The sequence below is a fragment of the Pelobates fuscus genome, chromosome 7 (assembly GCF_036172605.1).
Source record: "Pelobates fuscus isolate aPelFus1 chromosome 7, aPelFus1.pri, whole genome shotgun sequence".
NCBI classification, from domain to species: Eukaryota; Metazoa; Chordata; class Amphibia; order Anura; family Pelobatidae; genus Pelobates; species Pelobates fuscus.
The window spans coordinates 57,681,111-57,695,696 of record NC_086323.1 but is presented as its reverse complement, the minus strand read 5'-3'; the positions used below and the strand labels follow the sequence as shown (position 1 = coordinate 57,695,696).

The following is a 14,586-nucleotide window of genomic DNA, read 5'->3' as shown; positions in this document are numbered from 1 at the left end:
CGAGTCTGATAGTGGAATTGGTACCGTGATATAGCTTAGCATCGGTTAGCCAAAAAGTAAATCTGTTTTAACACTTGTGCCTACCTTGAATCCGGGGTACACAATGTAGCCATACTCCCTCCTGCAAACTCATTACCGTTGCATGCTATGACTACCTCGATACGAATCGCTACCCACGCTTACCCAAACGCCGGAACAGCAGATAGTATTATGCTCGACTGTTTTAATGCCATCATACTACTCTAGGTGTAAGGGGGCATCGTAAAAACCATCACCGGGCAAGCCCACAGCTAATTACCCAGCACAGGGCTCACACGACACTACACCCTCCCTTGGCTTTCGTCCTTAGCCTCAAATAGCTCGTTGGTTCATAATATCCTTCTTAAGGGTTTACAGGCCAGGGTTGCCTTCCTCCAGATAGCGCGGTCCGTCTCCATAGAACGGGCGCACACTAAGGCTGGGAGTTTTGCACGTCTATCTCACATCGTGCCCCAGATAAGACATACACTATGGTAGGGATACGACACAATTAATGCTTTATCGCTCGACACGGCACATCATGCTTGAGACTGAGAGGGACCCAACTTCACTGCTAAACGTAATATAATGATGAAACCTCTAACTCGACGACCTTTCAATACCCTCACTATGTCTCTCAGACACCCATACCGCACCACCTAAAACCACAATGACTTCGCTTTAAGCGTCCCTAGACTTGCTAAACCTGTACTTGATGCCATATGTTAGCTAAGTGTCAATTGCTACCTAAACGTTGTTGTAGCCTGTACATTTACATCTTCATTTTAAAGGCATTAATAGTATGAGCCTGCTCAACACTCAGTACGTTCTCGACTCGTATAAGCCTGTTTTATTATTAGCATTATTATTATTAGCATTATTATTGTAATATTCGTTTTGGAGCTAACCTGATATCACATAGATTACTATCATTTAAACAAAACTGCTTAGCTTAACGTGTTTTACAAAAAAAACTTGTGCAAGTATATCGTGCCACTGTTTAACCTATATGTATATTTATACTACTGAACGCCGTTGTGGCGCATGACAATGCTCTGTAACCACCCGCACATCAAAAATAAAGAATTAAAAAAAAAAAATAGTAAATAGTAGTGAACTGAAAATTAGACTTTTGCACAAATGTGTTTCAGCTGGTACAAACCAATCAAATTAATTTCAACCCACAGTAACCAATCCATCCATATTCAATGAATAAGACTCCACAAGCAAATCCCAGATAGTTTGATTCGTTCGGTCGTAGATTAAAAGGACTTTGATTCATTCGTACCTACTGAAACACATTTGTGCACTAGCCTACTGAAAAAGTGTCCAATTAAGAATTTTCTAAATGGTGACTTTTTAAGCCAAAAGACCAAACTGTAAAAGTTAGCAGTCAACTATGTTTACAGCATGACTGGTTTTGCCTTAAATGTGCAACTTCCCACGTGAATCCACAACATTTCAGTTCAATGAGTAACCCTGACGGGCCATCAAATGAACCGGTTTGAGTCGGCTAATTATTCTCAGTTGATAATTTTGAATTACATTCTGCAACTCAATTGCCAATGCACCAATGGCTTCAGTGAGCTTTTTATCTAAAAGAAGTCTGGCAGTCAGCTTGTTAGCCGTAGGTTGCCATTGGGTACGAATAAATTGGGCAGAATTAAAATTAAACAGACGGTTTGTTTTAGTGTCTGATCTCCCATGTTTTCTCGGGCACATCTCAGCTTTACACGCTGATAGGTAGCACATCAAAATACAGCATTGCATGATGTATAATTCATCTATGCAGGAAGAAAACATTCATTATTCTAGAAGCAATCATGAAGGAATTGTCTTGATTCATTAATTCTGCACCTTTTAAAAGTAGCATTCTACAGAACAGACGCTGCTTGGACCTCAAGGGTTAATCTCAACACAGTTATCCACACACAGCAAACTACTGATGCAAGATTCCTGGAGTTTGCCGCATCCTCCCCACTATATAACACAATCAGTGGGAGGCTTGTTCCAGGTGGCGTACAACCTTTAAATCACATCTAATCTATGCTGTTGTTTCATATGATGTTTCAGAGAGTTAAAAGCGACTTGCACAGCTTATGTATTTACATTAGGAGGACCAGATGTCTCCTTTAACCGCAAATGCATACAGCAGGGCTATCTTAAAATCAATACTGACCGGCATGACACAATTTTTATAAGCATCCTTGCTCAAAGGAGAAGGCCTTCATTATGGAACTACATTACAGGGAAACAAAAAACAAACATAATAAATAAATAGGTTTAAAGGAGACTGTATCTGGCATTTAACGATTGCTTTTTATTGCTGAGGATTCAAAAAAAAAAAAATAGGTATGCACTTATTTGAAAATCAATACAACTATTTACCCCCCAGATCTCTTTTTATGGCTGTCCTTGACGTGATGAGCCTCCTCTAAAGTCCAATTCAATAAGGAAGCAACACATAAGTGAATCACTGTACATGCAAACGTGCAACCTCCCTTCTGTGTACATGTGTAGTAGGATACTGACTGCGCATTGTTAGCCAGTTAAAGTAGACATTGGAAATTAACGTGTGTTGTTGCAATTCTGCATACAGATCAAGTTAGAACCACTACAAAAAAAAGCACTCTTAAATTATTTTTATAGCACGCAAGTCTAGATCGGACTCAGTGTGTGACATACTGGAAGTACTGTACAGGAACCTGTTAGACTGTACAATTAAATAATGTCTGTATCTGAATTTCTAAATTCCTGAGCATTATAGGGATGTGTATAAAGCAGTGGCCAACGTAGTCTTTTTATCTTTGTACTTAAAGAAACACTATAGGGTCAGGAGCACAAACATATATTTCTGACCCTATAGTGTTAAAACCATCATCTAGCCCCCCCTGGCCCTCTCTTGCCTCCCTAAATATAGTAAAATCTTACTTGAATTCAAGTGTCTCTCCTTACACCCACTTCATTCATCCCCCAACCACTTTTACATATGCCCCTCTCTGCTACACTCCCCCTTTCTCTCATCTCATGCCTTGCACTAATTTTTCTACTCTCTCACTCCTGCCCACAACCGATCTCATACTAGATCCAATGCGTACAAAACCCTCCTGTCACTTTCTCTCCTCCTGCTTCTAGCAGCTGGTGATGTATCTCCCAATCCAGGGCCCTTCACCTTCTCTGCACACACTAAGAAAACCAGAAACCCCACAAACCTCATCACAATACCCTGCCCTTTACCCTCACTTACCAACATTCAGTGTGCACTCTGGAACGCCCACTCCATCTGCATTAATTTAAAATCAACAGCCATACACTTACAGAGACCTGACTGTCTTCCTTCTGATAGCGCTACTCCTGCCTCTTTATGTTTTGGTGGGCTACAATTCTCTCACACTCCCAGACTCAACTGTAAAGGATAGTGGCGTACACACAATCCATGGGGCCCCTTTGCAATACTGATCCATGAGCACTTTTCTTCCTGTCTTCCCCACTTCCTCTCATCTAGCACTCCTTCCTTTATACTTGGGGATTTCAATATCCCAACCAACAACCCATCTGCACTGATGCCTCTCGTCTGCTCTCTGTAACCTCTTCCTTTGGCACGCAATAGTCCAATTTAGCAACCCATACAGTGGGAGACACTCTTGATCTCGCATTCACCAATCTCTGTACCGCCTTTAATCTCTCCAATATTCCTTTTCCTCTATCTGACCACCATCTGCTGACTTTTGACATCAGCATACCCAAGACCCAATTGACACCACCGTCTGAACATCAATATCACAGAAACCTCCAATGTCTTGACCTAGAGCATTTCTCCACTAATCTCCAAACTCTCCTTTCACCTATCTGAAACCTCACCTTTCCTAGCTCTGCAACCTCCTTCTACAATTCCACCCTCTCCTCTCAACTAGACAACATGGCACCTCCTACATTTAAACGCAGCAAGCGCCCCCAACAACAAGCTGACTCGATACCTCCAAAAATGCTCCAGAACTGCTGAACGCTGTTGGAGAAAGTCTCATTGTGCGTCTGACTTTCTCCACTATAAATGTATGCTACACTCATACATCTTAGCTCTTTCCTCTGCAAAAGTAAATTACTCCAATACCCTCGTAACCACACTCTCCCGCGAACCCAAACGACTATTTCACACATTTAAGTCTCTTCTTCGCCCTATTGTTCCTCCTCCACCTACTAACCTGACATCCTCAGACTTTGCAACTCACTTCACTGCCAAGATCTCTGCAATCAGGGAAGAGATCTCTCATTTTTTCTCACTTCACTTCACTTTCTTCTTCCCCTTACACTACTTCCCCTAACCTCACTCCCTCTGCTGTTCTATGTTCATTCGTACCCGCTACAACGGAAGAGGTTTCTGTTCCAGTACTCCCGCCCCACCACCTGCTCCCTAGATCCGATTCCCTCACATCTCATCCACACTCTGTCTTCTTCTCTTTCTCTACCTCTCACTAAAATTCGCAATCTCTCTCTCTCCTCTGGCATATTTCTATCACCCTTCAAACATGCAATTGTAACCCCAAATCTAAAGAAGCCCAACCTTGACCCTAACTCCCCATCCAACTACCGTCCTATCTCGCTATAGCCTTTTGCGTCCAAGATCCTTGAAAGAGTTTTGTATGTGAGATTGACAGACTTCCTCGAGTCCAACTCTCTGCTAGAATTGCTTTAGTCTGGTTTCCGCGCTAAGCACTCTTTGGAAACAGCACTGACAAAAGTATCCAATGATCTACTCGATGCAAAAGCTCATGGTTACTACTCTATCCTAATTCTCCTTGACCTTTCTGCAGCTTTTGACACTGTTGATCATCAACAGCTTCTTCTCATCCTCCACAATATCGGTCTACAAGATATTGCTCTCTCCTGGTGCTCCTCCTACCTCTCCCAGCTGTCTTTCAGTGTTTCTTTCTCTGGCTCTGCTTCTTCTCCCCAACTCCTCTCTGTTGGTGTCCCTCAAGGTTCAGTCATTTGTGTCAGATTCCAATACTGACAAGCAAGACTTTTTCATTTATTACTGGCCCGTTAATTATAATTCCTGATCTTTGCCTCTAGTGGCTTCCCTAGGCATTAGTCATCTCAGGCTCTCACCTGGATAAACTTACAATCAAGTCTGCTATAAAAGGCCACACCCTATAGTCCAAGTCGCCTTGACATTAAAGTTAGTGTTCCAACTTCAGATCCTGGCCAACTTCAGATCCTGGCTCCTGTGAGAAACCCTGCATCATACCGAAAGGTACTTACCTGCCTTATTGCTTCAAACCTACATCATCCTGTACTTGCCTGCATTGTAGCATACCACAAGGTACTTATCTACTTGAATTACTTCAACCCTACCTGGATATCAAAGACTTTATTTATTTAACTTACAAATATCCTGTTTTGTGGCATATTGCCTTAATTCTGTTTTCTTGCAAGTTATATACTATGTCTAAAAGCACCAATAAAGTTTCAACCAACAACCCTGGCAATCGTTTCCTATCTGACCTGCTCAGGGACATGACAATTGGTCCCCTAATGTTCTCTATCTATGCTGCCTCCCTTGGTAAACTCAGCTCCTTTGGTTTCCAATATCATTTCTATTCAGATGACACGCAAATCTATCTGTCCTCTCCTGATCTCTCCCCGTTCCTCTTGACTAGTGTCTCTGACTGCCTCTCTGCTATTTCTAACTGGATGGCTGCCCCTTTCCCTAAACTAAAATTCTGGTCTTTCCTCCTCAAGTGTTGCTACTCCTGTGTCTCCCTCCCTCCAAGTCAACGGTGCTACCATCAGCTCCACCACACAGGTTCGCTGCCTTGGTGTTCTCTTTGATTTCAAGCTCTCCTTCACGCCTCATGTTCAGTCTATCGCCAAATCCTGCCGCTTCCATCTCAAAAACATTGCGCGCATCCGACCCTACTTAACACCAGATGCGACTAAGGTGCTGGTCCATTCCACTGTCCTTTCTGGCCTTGACTACTGAAATCCGCTTCTCAGTGGACTTACGTGCTCCCAACTTGTGCCGTTACAGTCCATAAGGAATGCGGCGGTGAGGCTCATCTCCCTTTCCGCCCGCACCTCCCACGCCTCACCCTTCTGTCAGTCCCTACATTAACTTCCTGTAAGATATAGGGCTCAATTTAAAATTCTGGTTCTTGCTTTCAAATCTCTACATAATGCTGCTCCCACTTATCTATCCTCCCTAATACACAAGTATGTCCCGTCTAGGCCCTTACGCTCTGCTGAAGACTTATGTCTATCTTCTGTCCGTACTCCCACCTCGCCTTCAAGACTTCTCAAGGGCTGCATCGTTCCTGTGGAAGTCACTTCCCTCCTCCGTTAGATGCTCACCCAGTCTCCACTCCTTCAAAAAAATCATTAAAAACCCACTTCTTCATAAAAGCGTATCAATTAAACTGTTAATAGCACAAGTCAAGCACAGTCCTGGCCAATCAGCATCTCATCATATAAATTCATTGAATCAATGCATCTCTATGAGGAAAGTTCAGTGTCTGCATGGAGAGGGTGGAGACACTGAATGGCAGTGCTGCACGGTGTGCAGCACTGCCCAATAAGCACCTCTAGCAGCCATCTAAGGAGTGGTCAGTGGAGTTACCACTAGGCTGTAATGTAAACACTGCATTTTCTCTTAGAAGACAGTGTTTACAGCAAAAAGCCAGAAGGGAATGATTCTACTCACCAAAACAAATTCAATTTGCTGTAGTTGTTCTGGTGACTATTGTGTCCCTTTAATCATTTGCAACAAAATTCTATGAAAAGATTACAGTACTATATTTGGTGGTTGCTATTTTACATCTATGTGCAAGCAGTAATTGTGTCAAATTGCTCTATTTTTCATAAAAACACTGTTATAAATCCCCAATTACAGCAATTAGTGCCCAGGTAGAGTTGATACTCAGTTTCTTATTGGCTATAATCAGATAGGTCTACACCAAACACTGCTAGGAAACATTCTACGATGGTTCATAAACAGGATCAAATGGTTCATAAAAGGGATCAAGGTAAAAAAAGACACAGTAGCTAACACTGGCCATAACAAGCATTCACCCAAATGCACTTTTTCTGAAATGTTGCCCTATTCAGACCTTTAAGAGAGTTATTTCTACATCTGTAGAAAACATTGCTTAGGAAATAAACACTCCTTTAGCTACATTCAGGTATGGATCTGGTCCATGATAACCTACCTCTGACGTAGACAATGCCTTTCCCTTGACATGACTCCTCCTCCGCAGGTCCGAGTGCATGTTGACCATGAGCTCCATTCTCCCCACCATTCAGTCACATCTTCATCCCACACCTCACTGCTGTCCTGACAAGACCAAAGAGCATCAGCAAAGAACACAACAGGAACAAATATATATACACACATGAGTTTATTTTGCATACAAAAATAAACAAAGGCACTGCACGAACAGGTCTATTTAACAATTTCCTGGACTTGCAAAAACAGTCCCTGGACATGTCCCACTGCCAATTTCCTACTCTATTATCTAGTGATTTGACCCAGGATTCAAACCAAGGTACATGATGGCCATATACAGAAAGTCTATCAAAGATGTTTATTAAGAGCTTGTCAATAAAGAGTTAGTTTTAACATGCTAATATGAACATGTATTTAATTGTTTGCAAAGAAACCAAAACAAAGCGTGGGAGATTACTGAGAATGGACGAACAGCTCATTCTTTGGTGGGTCCATGCTTTACGTTCTCAACCTGGTTTCTGTTCACAAACAGCTTGTGCTATTACAGAGAGAACCTAAACCATTTGTGCAGCAGATGGACCCCACCTAAAAATGTTCAGAACCAAAATACCACCTGGCATCCCCTGCACAAAAGCTATACAACAACTCCAGATGATTGTTGTTTGTTTTTGCTTGTTTGTTTGTTTGTCAATGTCTATTGTTTGTCAATGTGCTGGTTTTATTTCTGTATTTAGTATATAATACTGACATAAGCTTCGTGGAAAACCTCTATTTATCTTCTCTAACTTGCAAATTTGTTTCTTTATGAAACAAATGACTCTTGCAATGGACAAGGATGTTCATTTGAAATCGTGATTAGGAGTTCCACCCATGGTACCAAAAAACAAGATTATTAATTGGAAAAAAGATGATTGATTGCTAGGTGACAGCCACGAAATTTGGATTTTATTCAAATATCAAGTGAGAAGTGACTAATAAAGGGGAAAAAAGCAGAAGCAGTAAGACAATCTATATTTATTTGGTATATATTTGCGAAATATATTTATTTTTTTACTGCTTCTATTTATTATCCTCTATTGGTTATTTTTTCTCATTTGATCTTTCAACCAAATGGTGGGAAAAGGTGCTTATTAGTGTACTGCTAAATATATACATAACATTTATTTTATGTATATTCTTTTCTGCACACTGATTGGCCCATTTTCACCCTCTTTTGTTTTGTTTGATATATGTCCGTGTCTGCACTGGACAGAGGTGCTGGAGGAGCAGGTGCGAGGAGCCTTGGCGCAACCAAGAAGCATTAAGGAAAAAATTCTCCCCCCTTTGCTCCTCCCTTTCACAACCACACATCGACCGTACCTTCCCTACCCTACAGGCCTTCTCCCCTTGTCCCACCACCTGTCTGCTTGATCCAGTACCTTCTCACCTTATCAGAGCTCTCACCCCTTGTCTTGTACCATCCTTAACACACATCCTAAACTGCTCTCTTTCATCTGGTTTTGTCCATGCTCCCCTTAAGCATGCTACTGTTGTATCAATCCTAAAAAAGCCATCCCAAGACCTGTCTTCCCCTTCCAACTATCGACGTATATCCCTGCTTCCTTTTTCCTTCAAAACTTCTAGAAAGACTTGTCTTTACTCGTGTGACTTGCTAAATTCCAACTTCCCCTCGATCCTCTTCAATCTGGCTTTCGCCCCTCCACTCTACTGAGACTGCTCTTATTAAAGTTACAAATGACCTAATCGCAGCTAAATCCAAAGGCCACTACTCCATACTAATTCTTCTAAACCTCTATGCTGCCTTTGACACTGTTGATCGTGGCCTCCTTCTACAAACTCTTCAGTCTCTTGGTCTCTGTGACACAGCCCTCTAATGATTATCCTCCTATCTCTCCCAACACTCCTTCAGTGTCTCTTTTTCCAATTACACCTTCTCTCCTCGTCCTGTCTCAGTCGGAGTCCATCAAGGTTCAGTTCTTGGTCCCCTTTTGTACTCTCTCTATACTACCTTGCTTGGCAAACTCATTCATTCATTTGGATTCCACTACCACCTGTACGCCGACGACACCCAGATATACCTCTCCTCCCCTGACCTTTCCCCTGCTGTCCTACAACGTGTCACCAATTGCCTCTCTTCTATCTCTGATTGGATGTCCTCCCGCTTTCTGAAACTCAATCTCTCTAAAACTGAGTTTCTTATTTTTCCTACTCATAACAATGATCCTCCTCCTTCACTCTCCCTGCTGGTTTATGGTACCTACCTCACCCGATCCTTTCAAGCTCGCTGTCTTGGTGTAATTTTTGATCCTGGCCTCGCCTTTGCGTCCAGTCTGTTGCTAAAACCTGTCGATTCCAGCTTAAAAACATTGCCCACATACGCCCCTTTCTTACGCAAGATCCTGCCAAGGAGCTTGTTCATGCTCTAGTAATCTCTTGCATGGATTACTGTAATTCCCTCCTAATTGGTCTCCCCAGAACCTGTACTGGCCCCCTACAATCTGTCATGAATGCTGCTGCCAGGCTGATCTTTTTCTCCTGTCGCTCCTCTCAGACCTCACCCCTCTGTCGATCCTTACACTGGCTTCCTGTACCCTACAGGTGTCAATTTAAAATACTAACCTTACCTATAAAGCCCTAACCAACTCTAGACACTTACATTTCTTCACTGATTCATAGGTATGCCCTCACTTGGTCTCTCCGCTCTACTGGTGGCCTTCTCCTGTCTGCTGCTCGCACCCTTACTGCAAATTCACTCTAGCAAGAATTCTTACGGGCGGCTCCTTTTCTTTGGAACAGCCTGCCTACCCTTGTCAGACTCTCCCTAGTCTTCAAACCTTTAAAAAGTCCTTCAAAACCCATCTTTTCAGGATTGCTTATGGCCTCCAGGAGTAACTTCTATCTCTCGATCCTTACTCTTGCTCTCTCCTATAGGGCCACACTGCACTCACCTCCAGTTCTGCTACTTTCCCACCACGTCTAATTTGGTAATTCCCCCCTCTTATTGTAAAGCGCTGCGGAATAAGCTGGCGCTATATAAATAATAACCAATAATAATAATAATAATAACCAAGATGGCGCCAGGTCCCAGCTCCTCCTTTACATCTACTGGGGGCTCCTCCTACAGAGAGGTGGGGCTGGTCACATGACTAGCTCTCGCTATAAATTCCCAAGCACTGCACTTGGTCAGTGCTTGGTTGTTCTGGTGGTTGCTCCAATCTCCTGGTCCTGGTTCCTGATCACTAAACCTGGTTTTTGACTCTTGTTCCCTGTTCTTGATCCTGGTTCCTGACTCTTTTTCCTGATTTCCTGCCTTCTCAGCATCTGACCTTTGACCCTAACCACGCTTCTTGTCTCCGTCCTTTGACCTCTGGCATCCTGCTACCAATTCATGGATTTCCTGGCATCTGACCTTCGGCTTGACTCTTGACCTTGCTCCTTTGCTGCCATCCCTGACCAGTGGACCACATGGCAACGCTTCTTGTCTGCTCCTTCTGGCTTTATCACTTCCTCTGTTAATAAAGGCACACATGCCCTCATAGATCTCCCCGGTCCCTGTATCACTCTCAGGCAGTCAGGCACTTAGGAAGGTCATGTTTACAAGGGGTTGTCGTTCCACTGCAACTCAGTTCCTTTCCAAGCAAATCAATCGGTAGGTTGTCACATTCAGATCTTCCAATTTCTTTTGATGTATTTGTATTATTAAACCAGCCTGATATATATTCTACAACAGGAGCCTTTCTCTCGATAATTAAAGGAACTGTAGTTCAACAACATTTGGAAGGCCAAGGATGGCCCACAAGTGCTCTAATCAAACACAAAGACATGCTTTCCAGGGACTGATTATATTGGACTAAAGTCAAATGTTAAATAACAGCACTTACTCTTAAGACCTTACCTTGTAATGGCACGAGCCATTGTGGCTAGCAGTGTATTACACTACATCACAGCCTGACTCACTGACACCTTGTCAGAAAACATGTCTGCATCACTGCCAAAGCCACTGTGTCTATTAGTGGGAAATGTATACCTATAATGTCTTTAATGATGATATAAAATGAGAAAAGATTGCTCGGTGGAGTTCTGTCTGTAGAAGTCATGCACTCCAAATACGGTCAATATACATTACTACTCCAGGATGTCTAACCTATAGCATTACACTTGTTGTGCATTAGGTTTCCCATCATGCACTTCACTAAGTAATATATTCATTACGTGTTTTACTAAAAACTTGGCTGATTTCTAAAAGACCAGAGATCGCAAGTCTCAATGTAAGTGTATTTTGTTTTATACACTAATATTTTCTTAATAAAGCTATGATTTAATTGTTAAACGCACCAGAGAAAGATGTAACGGTTTAATTTGACTCACAACAATTTAAAAACAAAACAACAAAAACAAAACTATTCTTCTCTGGGGATGGGGGAGGGTGTAGGAGTTAGAATGTAATTAAAGAGAGGACAAGGAAAATAAGCTGTTCCCAAAGAAAGAACTTAAATATTAAGGTTCATTTTAAAAAGGTAGACAGAGATCCTCCCCGCAGGCAGGTCAATTGTTCCAAATTTTCCCTTTCTCCTCTACCCCAAGGCCTGGTAGTATTGGAAGCTATAAATGTCTCCTTCAGCTCAAGCGTTTGATCTCAAACTTAAAAGGATCGCAAGCACAGTTAGATGTTCAAGCCCTTGACTGCTAGAGGGGTAACAACAGGAGGAACGGATTAGGAAGTTGGTGTGAAGTGATAGGTGGGGGGGAGAGAGAAAAATAGAGAAAGATAATAGTAAATGTCAACAGATGAAAATTTACAAAAAGCCTAGATGTATGGTTTAGGTTTTTTTTCTAACTGATTATTCTTTCACACAGATACGGATTTAACCCCTTCTACAATTTTTTCATTTTCATTATTTTTCTTAATTAATCAAAGACGCAAAACCCAAGAAGTAACGTTTCTTTTGGCGAAAAGTGCATGCAGAGGTCTTAAAACTGACAAACCACTGAATGTGCAAATTCTGCAAAAATACATCTGCAAACAGGAGATCTAAGTGAACACGCTGAGGCTCAATAGCGCAGAATATGAGTACCTTCCAGCCGCAGGCAACTGACTATTTCCATTTAATGAATGTAAACTGTATGGTTTCCAGAGACAGAGCACCACGCTCATTACTGTTGTCATCTAAGGTCGAAATAATATTAACTACTTTCTTGTCCTAGGGGACCGGCAGTAAACTAAAAACAATGCAAGGTACGGAACGCTGAAAATTAAATAATGGAACCAGTGCAATGAACGTACCAACTTAAAGGCTTGAGGTTACACAAGGAAAGACAGTACGCACAAATAAAAAAAAGTAAAACAAACGGGCTTATCATTTATATATTAAAAACTTTTTCTTTTTTTTTTATAAAAAACATTAAAGGGTCTAATCTGAAATGCTGGAAATGTAAATAGTGAGTGAAATTGCGAATAGTGATCATTAACTCGATCAGCCCTACCAATCATGCACACATGTCTGCACACAAGTAACTGATGATTCACGCAAGATGCCAAATTTAAAACTTAGATACACACCGATACAATACATGCTCTGGATTCAATGCAATGAGCAGAAACTCAAGTATATGTGTACATATAGCATTCTACAGGCAACACTTGCTCTCAGGATTGTACACGTGAAAAACTCTGTAGACAGATAATGTACATATAAACAGACACATAATTACAAACACACATACAAACACATGGGTATATAAACTATGCATGCAAAGCTTGTGTTTTTTGTTGTTGTTTTTTTACTTTATAAAAGCTGCAACAGTTTTTGCAGGCTGAATACTAGATAATTAAATGTGTGGGTTGTATATGTATACAATTTTACAATTTGCATTATCTATCTATCTGTCTATCTATCTATCTGTCTATCTGTCTGTCTGTCTATCTATCTGTCTATCTATCTGTCTATCTGTCTGCCTGTCTATCTATCTATCTATCTATCTATCTATCTATCTATCTGTCTGTCTGTCTGTCTGTCTGTCTTATATATGTATACAATTTCTATCTATCTATCTCTTCTGTCATGTTTTAAGCCGGATGAGACTACTTCTCTGGGGCTATGTAATATAAAAAGTATTTACATTAAAAAAGATGTATATACAATGTGCATTTATATCACACATAGTGTAGATGGTATGTGGACCTCTCTGGATTAGTTAGTTCTGTCCATTATTGATTCCATAGGGTAGACCCTGCTCTGTAAGGTTGTGAGGGGGGTGAGTGCTGGGGTACAGTGGGGGGGATCGGTGTTACCTTAATGCGGGAGGCAGAGCCGGGGTGCAGATAGAGCAGGGTGAGGAGCAGGGGGAGAAGACCCAGGGGGCGGCGGGGAGAGGCAGACATCCCTGTGCTGCAGCTGCGGCAAGAAAAGCCTTGGGACCGGCTGGGGCAGCCCGCTCCCTCCCCGCATGGCCAAGTAATTACAGGCTCTGAGCTGTGTGAGGCTGGGGGAGCTCCGAGTCCGGACAGGGGGAGGGGGAAGGGGGCACAGGAGGGACAAGGAGAGATCGGGCAGGGGAGGGAGGCAGAGAGACAAAGGTTGGGAGATAGGGTGATGGATGGGGGGGTGGGGGGGAAGGGGGGGTCAGAGTGTGGGGGATGCAGGGGATGGGTTAATAGACAGAAAGGTTGGTGGGTTAAATATGGGGGTGCTGATGGGGTGAATGAAAGAAGCAGAGATGGATGAAAGGGGTGTGAGATAGAAGAGATGGGGAGGGGAGAGAATTATGTTACAGACCATAAGATACTGGGAGCAGAATTAGAGGTGATCCAAGAGGTTATGGGTTAGAAAGGTCATGGAATTCTGAGATGATTTAATAACAGTATTATTTTCACTCAATTCTACTTTTAGAACGTTCGGCAGGTTATGTTCACACACAGAATGGCACTGAGATACAAAGTAAAATACAGGAACTGTCAGTGGTGGGTGAAGTGTAGAATTCACTAGGTGCTTCAGACCGGATTTGGGAAGGTTTTTGGATGGCCAGATTAAATATTGTCCAAGTCATGCTGCCTGGAGTGAGATGTACTATGTGGATATGAGGGTCTATATCAGATCATGCAGGAAATCCCTGACAATGTAGAAGCATAAAGTGCAAGGTTCATCCAGGGCCACATTTACTTCTCAGGTGCCTGTAGGCACAGTATTCTCATATGCACCTTCACCCGCCTCCAAAAAAGCTGCATGGTTTGGAAAACACTCAGGGGAGTCAGGTACTACATCTCTAATTCCACCTCACTACAAATATTACAAATGGAATTACAAGGTAGTAAAAAAAAAAATGCACCTACAGCGAGGAGAAAAAGA

The 14,586-nt window shown here is 42.2% G+C and overlaps 1 protein-coding gene across 2 annotated transcripts in view; it reads right to left on the bottom strand.

Moving 5' to 3' along the window:
* The window catches only part of LOC134568650 (ADAMTS-like protein 2), a 62,253-nt gene extending 48,563 nt beyond the window's left edge, over positions 1 to 13,690 (bottom strand). For both annotated transcript variants that reach the window (XM_063427297.1, XM_063427298.1), the window contains exons 1-2: positions 13,533 to 13,690; positions 7,224 to 7,348 (exon numbers count right to left, since the gene is read on the bottom strand). In XM_063427297.1, the coding sequence (XP_063283367.1) occupies positions 7,224 to 7,348; positions 13,533 to 13,622 (215 nt within the window). In that variant the 5' untranslated portion in view covers positions 13,623 to 13,690. The remainder of the gene's footprint in view (positions 1 to 7,223; positions 7,349 to 13,532) is intronic.
* Between the last annotated feature and the right edge of the window lie 896 nt (positions 13,691 to 14,586).